The sequence below is a fragment of the Homalodisca vitripennis genome, chromosome 2 (assembly GCF_021130785.1).
Source record: "Homalodisca vitripennis isolate AUS2020 chromosome 2, UT_GWSS_2.1, whole genome shotgun sequence".
NCBI lineage: Eukaryota > Metazoa > Arthropoda > Insecta > Hemiptera > Cicadellidae > Homalodisca > Homalodisca vitripennis.
The window spans coordinates 238,430,187-238,444,978 of record NC_060208.1 but is presented as its reverse complement, the minus strand read 5'-3'; the positions used below and the strand labels follow the sequence as shown (position 1 = coordinate 238,444,978).

General features: G+C 33.8%; 1 protein-coding gene across 1 annotated transcript; it reads left to right on the top strand.

Annotated features, from left to right (window-relative positions):
• The first annotated feature begins 300 nt into the window (after window positions 1–300).
• On the top strand, window positions 301–14,546 carry LOC124355519 (platelet-activating factor acetylhydrolase IB subunit beta homolog). The gene is given in 5 exon segments (XM_046806680.1): window positions 301–458; window positions 3,875–4,081; window positions 5,816–5,938; window positions 13,595–13,622; window positions 13,625–14,546. Coding segments are annotated over 5 exon segments (675 nt in total). The 5' UTR covers window positions 301–392; the 3' UTR covers window positions 13,876–14,546.
• The last annotated feature ends 246 nt before the right edge of the window (window positions 14,547–14,792 follow it).

The window sequence follows — 14,792 nt, the reverse complement described above, 5'->3', positions numbered from 1 at the left end:
TGTCCTGTATTTAACTATACTGATTGTAAATTGGCTAAGCCGTTGGAAGACAAAATAAATAAATAAATATATATATCTGTGTGTGTGTGTGTGTGTGTGTGTGTGTGTGTGTGTGTGTGTGTGTGTGTGTGTGTGTGTGTGTGTGTGTGTGTGTGTGTGTGTGTGTTTATTATACATCATCCCTTGTCGGGAAAATAGTTCAATCTCCTTCACAATCTGAGGCACAGGGAAGAAGAAGAATAAATTCAGTTGCAGTATTTTACTCTATCTTGTATTGTTAGTTGTGAGTTTGGAAGTTTTTTGGTAATATCTTTGCAAATTTACATGAATTTTATCTCTTGAATTCTTGTTCGTGTACAAATTGAATTGGTACGCACATTTTTACTGTTAAAATGAATCGATGCGTAATACCTGCTATTAGTGAAGATGTCCAAGGTGATGACAGATGGATGAGCCAGGTTAGTTTTCTAGTTGGAAATTACCGTACCTAGCCTATGCTAAATTTACTTTATACGAGTATACATTTCAAACATAAATTCTAAAATAAACTACATGAAGTATCTGTAAGTGTCCAGGATTAATAGGGCTAGTTATAACATTTTTCTTATCAGTCAGACTTCAAGTTTGAATTTGTAGTGGGCTAGGATCTAATAATCTGGCATTATGATAGTAGCTTAGGAGAGTTATAGTAGCCTAGACTACAATTTTTTTTAAAGTGTAAATATCTATTTGGTACCAGTAAGATTAAACGCCGGGGCGGCAAATCACGAATTTGACGTTACCAACGTATTCTGCTCACCCTCCTGAACAAAAAATATATATAGTACTAGGGGGTGCAAATGACAAATAACATGATTTTAGGGGGTATATTGATAAGTGGTAAAGTTTCTAATGTTTTAATGTTCAGTTTGTGTGCTGTGTCTGGATAATCTGTTTACTTGAATATTATCTGCGGCCGGGACTGATAGCAGCCTGATAGCATACCTGTTATCTGAGTTGTCCGGGGCATAGGTCAGTTCTACACAAGATATCGTGTTCAGTAGGTCGGATTGAGTGAGTGAGTTTACAATGATGAATCAACCATCCACTAGTTCAACCAACCCTAGTGAATTGTGTGTGTCGGAGTGTTTCGTAGGGCACGTAAAGAGCTTACGTTTTAACCGAAACGAAATTATCTCTTTTTTAATAGAACAGGGCATTTTTTAAAATGAGTGTATTTGTTCGTCGTGCGGTCGAGTGGTGTTTTTAAACCGGGAGACTGTGTCGTTTCGTTGTGATAGACCACTTTTTTGTTGCTGCTGTTTAGCTATATCCGCCAACACACTAATGGTAAGTGTTCTCTGTTAATATCCATCTATATATTTGAGTTTTTCATGATTTATTTAGTTTTTAAACTTTACATAATTGCCTTTGCATTACATTTCAATTTATATTTTTGATCAGCCCCTCTAGAATTTTATATTTTACTGATAGGTACTATCTCGAGGGATGTTTTTCTTTTATTGACATCAGCGCGGGGCAGCACCTTCGGTGCTGCCCCGCGCTGATGGCCGGAGGCACTCGTAATTAATTTTTTTCTCGAAATTAAGAAAAACATTATTAATTTTGATCAAAATTCTGCTCATTTCTGTAATTTCTCATTTACGTTTGCAAAGATGGCGGCGCAACCGATGACGTCATCACGAGGTTCAATCATTGGCCACAAAAGGTCACGTGACGCTAGACGTGGATGTAGAACATGGAGATATTACTGGAAAGTTATTTAATTTTTTATTTTCTAGAACTTCGTTATTTCTCATTTCCACCCCATCAAACCTTATACTTTTTTTTATATAGGACGATTCCAATAAGTTAAGAACGCAAAACTCGTATTTTTCCGCCCCGGCGGTTAATATGATAATTACCATCTATTTTATCTACTTCACAATATTTTTCAAAATTTCAACCAAAAATAAGAAACTTAATGTATAGAAGATTAGCTTTGTACAATAAATATAAAAGGGAGGAAATAATTACTGAAATTACGTCAGAAATACCCCTGGCTATCATTGCGTGCTTAGCCACTCTGGACTTCTGGCAAAAAAGTAAAACATCCTCGAGATAGTATTAAATTCGAGCTTAGATCACATCAGTGCTTTTTTAACTACTTACCTAATCAACACTTAATATTCGTAAATATTTTAAAAACTAGTTGACGGTATTAGAGTTAATGTGGCAGTTGAGTAATGAACGCCATGCTTATTCATGTGGCAGGAGGCACTGCACGGAATGGTTGTTGGTGCTGTACTAGCTGTTCTGAACACAGAACACTCAGATAAGCTATTGGGAGCAGATAACACTGAAAATCATATGTAACAAGAAACACAGTACATAGGTAAATATAACCAAAAATTGACATTTAGAGGTAGACTGAGGAGACTCTACAGATTTAGAGATCTTCTACCTGAGTCTACGAAACTACGTATCATGCAGTCACTAGTCCTGTCCGTTTTCGCCTACTGTTTCCCAGCCTACGGGAATAGCATTTCTGGAGAAGACATGCATCGCATTCAAAAGTTGCAAAACTCTGCAATCCGTTTCATTTTTAATTTGAAACGATTTGAGCATGTCTCTCCTTACAGAGATGCCGCTGGGATGATGTCGGTAGAGACCGTCTGCAGGGTCATGACGTGCCGCATGGTCCACAAGGCTCTTGTTAAACAGGAGCCTCAGTACCTTAGTGAGAAGCTCTCATTTCGGGATGAGGTCTCTCAGCGCAGAACCCGCCATGGGAATCTTCTCCACTTTCCCAAAGTTAGGCTGGAGTTGGGAAGGAGGAGCTTCTCTTATTTCGGCCCGAAATTGTACAACGACCTCCCACCAAACATGAAACAATGTTCAATAGCTACATTTAAGAATAAGATGAGGCAGAATTTGCTTAATGTATAGATTTTCTTTATTTATTTGTATTTCATTTTCATGTATATGTTGTATGTGACGATAGTTGTTCTGAAAAGCAGTTGTTCTGTATGTAACTGAGAAACGCTTGATGAAAATAAAGACAACATTATTATTATTATTATTTACATTTCAGTTATTAAAAAACATGGTTATTTGTAATTTAGACCAAATATATTTTTGTTTAGGAGGACGAGTAGAATATGTTATTAAGATCAACATTTTGATTGGCTACTCCGACCGTTAACCTTGCTGATATCATGAATTTTGGTACTTGGGTATTATCCGGAAGGGAAGGAAGCCATTGTTTTTTTAAGGGCTTTCTTACCGTGGACCTAAGAAAAATACATTACTATAAAGAACAAACTTTATTTGACTTACTGTGAAAATTGCATGTCGTTATCATGATGGGTTCTTGTCTTCTACCTCCCAAAAGGAAGTGATGTTAGTGAGAAGAAGGCCACTCTTGTCTCTCATCCTTCGGAACAAAATAATATAAAGTTTATACTATACATTTAAATAAATTCTGAGATGCTGTTGAGATCTAATGCAGTTGCTCAGTTTATTGTACAGATCACTGTCATGTAAAAGTGGCTAGCTTAACACTTTAGCCAGGAACTTCAAGAACAAAAGCTATCCCTGAGGCAATGACTGGATATAGCAGATAATGAAATATTCACATTTTTAAAATAATGTCTAGATTACAGTAAATTGAAAATAATACTGTTTCAATCTTTATCACAAAAAAAAAAAATGGTTTTGATAGTTATGATTTCACGTGAAAATAGTGTTTATTCTAATTTGTAAAAATCTATGTGTTTATGTAATCGTGAAACATATTGAAACCAAGATAATCATTATATGATAAATAGAATCACAATAGTAGAATCATATAGTAGTTTCCATGAAGCATGTTTATAGAGTTTCTTTTTTCCAGCATAACCAACATTTAGCTGACACTAAAGATAGAGAACCAGATGTATTGTGGATTGGAGATTCCATTATCAGCCATTTGAAGCAGAGACCAATGTGGAATGATCTGTTTGAACCGCTTCATTCTTTGAACTTCGGTTTATCTGGTGACACCACACAGAATGTTCTCTGGAGGATACACAATGGTGCCTTGGACAATATAAAGCCAAAGGTTAGCCCAAATAATTTATTACATAGGTTTTGATATTATATTACATATGTTTCCAAATGTGCATTTAAAATAGAATTCTAAACCTTTGAGATCAGGACTGTTGATAATGTTAGTGTATGCTAGTGGAACTTAAAGCTGAGTAGTTTATGATCATCCTAAGAGAGTTAACATATTAAATAAATTCAGAAGCAAAACATTTATATATATGAAAGGTTAAAACGGTAACCTATTAAATGTTTTGCTTCTGAATTTATTTGATATGTTAACTCTCTGAGAACGATCCTAAACAACAACATCTACAACTTTTAAAAAATCACTATGGCCTATAGACTTTAAGCCGTATTACATGCTTTGTGCATTGAAAGAAAAGGTCTGTAATGTGTTAATGTGGCTCAAGACCAACAGCATCATCTAATGTATATAAAACAATTACTTTGAGTCATCCTTTATTCTGGTGAAAATAAACATTTACAACATTTATTTATTCAATTTTTAAGGCAAAAAACACAGAGGTTATCATTCACCTTAAATGTCACTGACATTTGTGACATACCAATTATAGTTTGCACACAACAATTAGTTGTCAGTTATGAACCAATTATATTTCTCACACAACATTTAAATGTTGATTCTGAATTGTAATTGGTATGTCACCGACATTTAAATATTGATTGCCACAATTAGGGTTAAAGCAGATGATACAATACTTGGGAACTCAACAGTACTACCTAGCTGTCACTGTTGGTATCACTATAGATCAGGTGATATGTTGTATCTCAGACATCCAGCTGAATAATATGATATACAACATTTCTAAAACATTTTGCAAGTAAAAGATGGAGCAACAGGCATTGTGCGTGACAGAGCATAAAAAGGCTCAGTTGCTTCCATTTATTACAATATGCCTCAATTTCTCTTGAATTATATATGCCATGATGTATGCATAGGAGGCCCTTAATGACTTATTGTTGCAAAGCAATGTTACACATTACTAATAATGTTACAACACAATTTCTATCATTTCAGACCAGCTGTACAATTACCTCAGTTGGAATTAGGTTCCTTGTGCTAAAATACATTTTTAGATTTCACTCTAAAACTATTATAGAACCAGCAAATGTTTTGTTGACATTGTGTATTATAGTTAGAGCACCCCGCTCCAAAATAGTCTGATGACATTTGATGCAGTGTTGCCAAAATCGCTGCTGACCACCAGTTGTTCCCGTCATGACATGCTATTGTCACATAATGCCTGCTTGATTTACACCTGTTTTGTATGCATAATAGATAAACTAAATCAAACGTACGCATATTTGTAACAGTTTGTGTTGTTTTATTGAAAAAAGATGTTGGGATGAATTAGTATTTTACCTTAAATGTAAAACTGGCAATTTTTAGTGTTTAGCACAGGGAAGTAAAGGGAGGGTTCAGATGTATCAACCACCATCGGACTATTTTCGTGCCAGTTACTTTAGTGAGATGTAGCCAAATCTACGTGTGTGTGTGTTTACATGTGGAATTACATTCATGGTAACAATGTGGCTGTTGTCAGAAACTGGATGTTGATATGTGAATGAGTGTGATAAACATTGTACGTACTGTTTCACATACAGTGTATGATATGTTTTATATTAGAAGATCCAGTCAATACAGAGACAGTTTTGTATTATTTTAGACTCATATACAAACTTTACGGTTAATCTAAATTGGTTCTAATCAAAATTATCTTTTCAGGTAGTAGTTGTACATGTAGGAACAAACAATTTTGGAGACTCACCCGATGATATTTCTGATGGAATTGTGGAAATTGTCAATGTTATACGTGAACGACATCCAGAAACATACATTATTTTTGTTGTAAGTATAAGCTCTGAATAATACAATACATTTTTATTACTAGGTTTTATTATGAATAGATAAAATAATTTTATTATGAATTATGTAGACCTACTTGGAATTTTAAACAGTATCTCAAATTAATTCATTTCTTAAGTTGAAAGTTCTTAGCATTTTATAACACTACTAATTATTGTGGAAGAAGAGAGATTCCATTCTACTATTATTATATGCATCATTAAAATTCTAAGTAAGTTAATTTACAACTTTCCACTTTGGTATACAGCTGATCCAGATAAAACTTTATTCGGTGATCTATTGTGCTCTCCAATATCAGCTGTAGTGACTTTCATTTCATCATTAATCATATAATGGGTTTACGTATTAAATTGTCTCATATTGCATCCACACATAAATGTCAATTTGGTTAAAAAATTGTGTTTTTCTTGTATCACTGAAAGGTGGTTGAAAAAATCCTGTTACTTCACAATCGTTAAAAGAAAACTTTAACCCTTTTAGCGCCAAGTATATTGGGCTGGTCGTGCCACATAACGCCAGAGTTACTGGTGTGGGGTTTCCTGCCTGGTGTCGTTATTTATATTAGGGTCAAAAAACATGTGCAAAGCAGCTTGGACTGTGATTAATAATGAAACAAGGCGTACCCCTAAGAAATGCCAGACCGAACCCCCCATATCTGTCAGTGATTTTAATAATTATTTTATCAATATTTGTAATTATGTCAATAGGCCTAATGATAATGTTAGTCTAAATTTAGCTAGTGCAAGTGACATGCTGGAGTCATCCGGTGTAAACAATCCAAAGGCTCTGCCTTTTAAATGGCATACTGTAAATCCTGTTGATATTTTAAAAACTGTTATTAGGCTAAGTAACTCCAGGGCTGAGGATGTATTTGGACTATCTAATTTTATACTTAAAGAAATAATTAGGGAAATATTGTATCCTTTAACTTATCTTATTAACTGGATGTTTTGCACCGGAGTCTTTCCGCAATGCTTAAAAGTAACAGTAACTGTGCCTATATATAAAAAGGGAGACAGAACTAATGTAAATAATTATCGACCTATCGCCTTGGTACCAGTTATATCTAAATTATTTGAAAGTATTATTAAATGTCAGATTGAACATTACTTTGAACAAAATCGATTACTTCTGTCAGCACAATTCGGTTTTAGACATAATTTATCCACTATTAAGGCTGTTGAAAGTGTGGTGTCATACATTATTCATAGTTTTGAAAAAAAAGAAGAAGTTAGTGCCTTACTCTTAGATCTAACCAAGGCCTTTGACACTGTGCCCCACCAAGAGCTTATCAGAAAACTAAATTACTATGGAATTGAGGGCAATGAGCTTTCACTATTTATGTCATATATTAGTAATAGGTACCAGTTTGTTAAAATGGGTGATCAGAGGTCGGACCTTAAGCAGGTTATAAGCGGGGTCCCCCAGGGCTCTGTTCTGGGTCCCTTCTTATTCATGGTCTTCATCAATGATCTTCCCAAATTTGTGCCTAATAAAAGTGTACTCTATGCTGACGACACTACCTTGATGTGCTCTAACTTGCTCTCTGAAATTAACTCGGCTATGATTGGCTACATGAAGGAAAGGTCTGACCTCTGGTTTTCCGCTAATGGCTTAAAAATTAATGAAGATAAGACTGAACATATTAATTTTAGTTTAAGAAATAACTCTATACATAACTCTGTTAAGCTACTTGGAATCAACCTGGACACTAAGCTTACCTGGAAAAATCACACAGATATTCTTTGTACCCGTTTATCCAGAGTAATTTTTCTGTTAAAAAAACTCAAAACTTGTACTAGCTTCACATTGCTATTAAAAGCGTACTTTGCACTTTTCCACTCACATCTTCTGTATGGAACTCTCCTCTGGGGTAATTCAACTGGTGCTAAGGAGGTTTTTCTATGCCAAAAGAGAGCTTTACGCACAATTTTCAATATAGCCTTTAGTGACTCATGTAAACCTTTTTTTAACACGTTGACTGCTGACGGCAAATACATGTAAATTGCCCCAGAACCTAAAGTCTAATATTTATTAATACACTTACCATTTGCTATCAGAGGCTGATTTATGGGCAGATAATAACGTCTGTGATCCAAAATGGCGGATTACATGACGTCACAGATTGACCCGCGGATCCACGGGATCAGCACGCGGAAAGAGTTTTGTCGCACAGAGCGCGGCTAAAAAGTCTAATAACGCGAGTGGCTACCGTAAAAACAATCCAATTTGAAACTATTTCATTATATAGTGCAAAACAAAAACAAATAAAACTATATACAATATTTACAAGGTCTTGAGGGCATGGCTTTTACTGCTGGCCTCTGTGATGTATGTCAAAACAATTGACAGCACAAAGTCCTGGTTTACCTGGACAAACAGAACATGTATATGTTGTCATCTTCCTTTTCTTTTCATTCTTGTAGCATACCCTACAATCTTTACGTTTTCTGTCACCCTTTTTATCCCGTTCTTCATTTTGTACAAGTTTGTGGGTTGGGTATCTTGGCAGAGTAATGAGAGGAGCTTGCTGCTTTGGGGGTAAAAGACTCCCATCAACATAAAAAACCAGTCAATCGGTGAACCATTACCTGGTACATCTACTAGCAATCTATTGTTTCCGGTGAAAGGGATCTGTCTTAGTCCATTTGTATTATTAGCCCATGAAGGGTTTATTACAATATCTTCACTATCACTACCCGAACTGTCAACAGCAGTGTTTCCACTGGATTCACTATCCACATCTGATGCTTCATCGTCAGTAGCACTATTTTCTGTAGCACGGTTGGCAGACATGGTGAAATGCGATATAAAACTTGTATAATACAATAGTACAATGTCACTACACATAAATAAACAACTCACTAAGAACGCATCACTTGCACATGCTAAAAACGCGGGAAACAGAAACGAAGTACAAGTCAAGGTCAACTCGGAACCACACGCCACGCTCATTGAGTACGAACCGTCCCGGCCGAGAGCTGGGCTCACACTGAGCAATAGTCGAGACTATGGCAACGCCCCGCGGATCCGCGTGGCGCGCACTGCTACGCCGCCGCTTACCCCGCGGATCCGCGGGGCCCGCACTGAACGTGTTAAAGAACATAATATTCTTACTGTACCTTGTATGTTTATATTTCAAAGTTTAATGTTTGTTAAAGAAAATCTTGAAACACTTAGTCTTAGAAACTCTAGTCATGATTATTCCACCAGATATCGAGACCTTATTGACTTAGAATACGCTAGGCTAACTAAGACCCAGCACACATACTTTTATGTTGGTGTAAAATTATTTAATAAGCTACCTTTAACGGCCAAAGATGTTCCTTGCACAAAATTTAAAAATGCTTTGCTCAAATGGTTAAGACAAAAAGCTTTTTATACAGTAGACGAAATGCTTTCTTGTAATGTAGACAATTTATTCTTTTAGTTTTTATGCTTTGTGACTTGTACTATTTACCATAAGTATGTAGTATGTATTATTTTATTCTTTAATGTTGGTGTTATACTGTGTATATGTATAAACCATCTGATGACATTGTCAATGCAGTTATTGTGGGCCGACAATAAAGATTCTTGATTCTTGGCATAGCTGCAGTAGTGCCAGAGCAATTTTACGAGTTATAACACAACACAGACATAAATTGTTCTCGTTTTGCCAACTTTTAAGATAATATAATGATTTTAGTAATCTTGTTTGTTGTTCAAAGAAAAACAATGACATTTAATAAAATTTATGAAATGTTGATTTTTACAAATTGTATACCTTTAAACCTCGTAGTGTTAATCATCAAAATTATGCTGTATGTTGCTATTTCTGTAGTGTTAACCGACATAATATTGTCGGTCAAACATTACATAATCACTTCTTATAGAATACTGTAGTAATGTATCGATTTGATTCATGCAACATTGGATTCGAGAAGAAAAATGCTAACAAGAACTAAAGTTTTATACCTCTTTGTTGTTATGGTTCGTAGCAAATTGATTATTCTAAATGTAAATGAAAACGTCAGCTGTTTGTTGTGAACTTGCCAGCATTGTTTAATCTTACGTCTGTGCCGAATCGTGTATAATTTGAAGTTTTAGTAGTTTTAATAGTGTTATATTGTGTTGTATTAAATGTGTAGAGTGATGTTAGATATTATAATAGGGCAGATACATATATTTTAACTGAAATCTGATATATTATCGGCTCTGAGTTGGGTATTAGAATTTGTTTGGCTAAACTTCATTTCACATAGTTTTTTTATTGTTTTTCACTTTTATATTATCACCACATATTATTCATTCTAATTCAGCAATGTTCAGGCTGATGTAAATAAAGATAAGCTAATTTAGCAACACTGTATATGTTGTGGATTTGAATTTTTTCAACTAGTGCGCATTGTCATATTTTTGTTTGTAAATTTGGTATTATTTCATATATTTAGATGTAGTTTATGATTTTCTAAAACTAAAAAACATTTCCTATTAGTTATAAACAATATAGTATAGAAATTTTGATATAGTACAAACTTTCCAACACATCTTATACTTTTTGCTGTACAAAGATGTTTTAATAATGACAAAAAGTTACTTTTTTATGCTTTTCAAAAAATGAGTTATTTAATTTTGAGTAAGAAAATATGTATATATATATATATATATATATATATATATATATATATATATATACACGTTAAATTGTATAAATGGCAATAGCCTTATTTAATTTCAATAAACATTGAATCACAAAAAGTACTTGCTCCGCCGGGAGTCGAACCCGGATCTCTCACTTGCCGGGTGAATGTGCTACCATTACACCACAGAGCGCTTACTTTTTCCAATTCAATTATTTTGTATATATATATATATATATATATATATATATATATATATATATTCATGTACAATTGTATTAGCAAAACTTTTATTACCAAACTCTTATGTACAGACCTGATTTTCATAATTTATGAGCATAACCGCTTAATGTTTTGTAGCTTTATAATGGTTTCATATATGTGTATACAGGTTATGTTTTTCTGAAACTAGATAAAATTTGACACAAAATGGTGATCTCACATTTAAATTTTTCTCACTATAATTTGATTTGATAGGCATGGTCTCCCCCAAATTTGAAAAATTTGCATTTCATTAAACAAATTTTGAAATAAAATATTTTTTGGCCTGCTTTTGATGCAAATATTATCTTTTTGTTTAATTCTGAAAAATATATAGATTTATGTATTCTATATTTTTTGCTCCTAAATTATATTTTTAATATATTTTTTAAACCTTGCATAAAGCTCTAAAAAGCCTGACACCACAGGATGAAATGACTGCCTGTTGTAAGGTTAAAAGTAGATATTTTTTCAATTTATTTATATTTTGTAAATTTAGAGTTCCATAAATACCTGAAAGAATGTTTACTCTATAAATCACTACTGCACATATTGTTTGCAACACATTTAATTGATAGAGACCTGTGCAAATTTGTTTAATAATACTAAAAATGTATAGATGTATGTATTTATTAGTAAACAAAGTAAAAAACTGACTTTTACCATAAAGACACCAATGTTTTTAGACAAACATTATAGTCTACATTATTATTTTGTTTGAATAAAATATTATACCAATACAATGCTACTTGCTATAATACATTTGATATAGAATCATCAAATAAACTTAATTTCTTTCATTGATCAAAATTAAGTTTTGATGTTAAATTGTTAAATTAGGTAGTAAGAACAACACTTAAAATAGTTTCTCTAAAATAAAGGAAAGTCTGCTGTAAATGACACACTTTTTAGAAGCTTTAAAAGTAAGTAAGATAAGATAACAACAAGAATATTCACGGCTGCAGGTGGCTATCATCTAACGTCTAACACTACTGCCTTATGAATAATGCAACTTTATTATATTCTTGAAGCATATATAGTTCTGTATAAATCAGTACTAATTTTATTGATATTAGTCAATAAATAAATGGATTTGTCCTGAATGAAAATGTTGAGAGCCTAAATTAAGGCTCTTGACTGTTAACTTACCTTACTCAAGGCTATATATAGGCTCTTGGAGTTTCACCACCAACCTAGCATGAGTCTAAATAAAGGCTCTTAGTTTTTATGACTTCACAGGTTTGTCCTTTATATAGGCTCTCGGCACCAAAAGGGTTAAACTAAGAAGGGCATTTTAGACAGTTATTTTTTATTGTACTTATAAAAGTAACCTCCAAATGAATGTAAATAGCAATGACCTGGTAGATAACTGACGGTTTTAATGACAGGATGTTAAATCCAATGGCTGGCAGTAAGCGGGTTTGTGAAAATCCTTGTGTTGAATGGTTAGCGAAATTGTTTAATTAATGATCCATTGGGATATTGTTATATACCATAAATGATTTATAAGTCTTGTTAGAGAGTATGATAGATAACACTGTAGATAATAATGGAAACTATGGTTATCTTCATTAACTGATGAAAGTTATATACACATTTTTCTTAGTATTTCCTGTATTCTTTAAATATATAAAAATGTATCCCTATTCTTGGAGATATCCATAACAACAATAAACTGTCCTACAAGATTAGACAAATCCAACAATAAACTGTCCTACAAGATTAGACAAATCATACAAGGCCTACATTTAACAAGAGATATTTCAAAAGTGTGTGCAGTTTATATTTCAATTTGAGGAATTGTTAAAGACACTTCCAATTCATTATTAGTACAAGAATATGTCACAACAGTACTGGAGAACTTAGTCGTACAAGACCTCAGAAGTATCTGAAGACATTTTTAGTGTATTTGAAATTTGTGGCTCGAATGATGAGTTTTTAGATATTAATATTTTTTATATATTTAGGTATTGTTGAAAAGTCTTGTTTGTTTTCATGCATTTTACACAATGTGAGAAAAAAATGTCACTAGTACCTACGCATTATACCGACCACATTTGTTATATGTTTCCAGTAAAAATTAAAGAAACTTAAATAAGATTAACCTTTTCCTCGTTGTTTGGTTTCTAATCTCGACAGGCAAAAGTCAATAGGGTGACCTGTGGTGTGGCAGGCAACTTGGGGCAGTCAGTTGGGTCCTGATGGGGTAGTTTGCTCTTATTTAGGGGGATGGTCCCTTGGACAAGGTTTAAACACATACGTGACAGTCAGGACATTACGTTTAGGTTACGCTTTTCAGATACAATATGGCTAGTTAAGATATGCGTTGGGTAGTTTCAAATATGGACAGGATAGGTTAATACATGTGAAGGACAACTATAATTAGGCCATTTTTGTTATTTTTAACTGAAAATACAGATAATTTAAATGTGGTTGTTATACTGCATAAGTATTGTGTTAACAATAGGCTAGCTTATAAGCATTTTAGTGATTAATACACTAAAATAACAATGTGATATGTCTATCACATTGAGTATCATTATTAATCACTAAAATTAGTTGTAAAAGTGGTTGAAATGTTGATGAAGGATTATGAAACAAATTCTAAACTTAGTTTGGACCAAATTCTTAGGCTTCAACAATATGCTTTCATAGGGTGTAAGTAAAACTACTTTTACATCAATGAGGTTTTTATGTTTCAATATTTTTTCGTTAAATATACGGATATGTTTATTCACTCTTGTATCTTTGACAGGAATTGTTTCCACGAGGTCAGCACCCAAACCCCTGCGTGAACGGAATGCATCAGTGAATGAGTTGGTGAGGAGGAAGCTGCAGGGCCGAAGTCGCGTGCAGACAGTGAGCTGTGAGAAGGGGCTGGTCGGTGCTGACGGCACTATTAGCCATCACGATATGCCGGACTATCTACACTTTTCAGATGCCGGGTACCGGAAGGCGTTGGAACCTCTACACGACTTGCTGTTACAGCTCTTGACGGAAGGTGAGGAAGAACGGGACCTCACGCCATCTGAGTGAAGTGTCCTGATGCGTCATGTCACATCACGTCGTGTCACGCATTCGCAAGCTCTGATCTGGGGGTCGGTTGATCTCGGCTGTGCCGTTATTATCTACAAGATTGATGCTTTATCTAGGATAATATTTTTACCACTTATTGTTGCGCTGCCAACCGGACTGAGTACTTTGTCAATTGAGATATGTAATTATATTCAGAATGGGAATTTAATGTGTAAATCATGAAAAATGCAGTTTGTACAATCGTTTTAATGCTCACCAGTAATTGGTGATTGGGATAAAAAATTCTTCATGTACAAATCTTGCTTTCTGATGATATAAATGTACTGCCTATTTTTTGTGATATAACTATGAGATTATTAAGCCACACAGTTAGCCAGTAAACAGAATGTATTTGAGATGAAGGATCGAAAACGCTTTGACTAAGTTTTGAAAGAAATGTCAAGATCATATTGTGTAAAAAAAATAATTCACAAGTTTATTTTTCTTTGTACTAATAAAAGATGGAATTCTATTTTTAAAACATAGTGAGAGTTGTAAACAATTTCTATATCAGATAATAGATAAAAATTGCTCAATTATCATAATCCATAAGTTTATAATAATTCTCAATTTTGTATGTATTTTTAATTTTAAATATTGGTGGGGTTTCTGTTATTTTTCTAAATAGTTATGTCTTGTTCGTCAAATTGTTTGTATACATTTTAAATTTTAAGGAAATGTGGGATTTGTATTCTACTCATTATGAAGTTTGTGAAGTAAATTGTAATTTCACTTGCCTAGGTAGTTTATTTGCTCTCTGTTGCTATGTTTGAAGTGGCCAGCATTGCACCGGTCAGAGCTTGGTGAATGTGTAGTTAGGCATTGCTTGGCTTAGGTTGCGTGGTCACTGCCACGTGTGCGATTATTGTGCATACTTT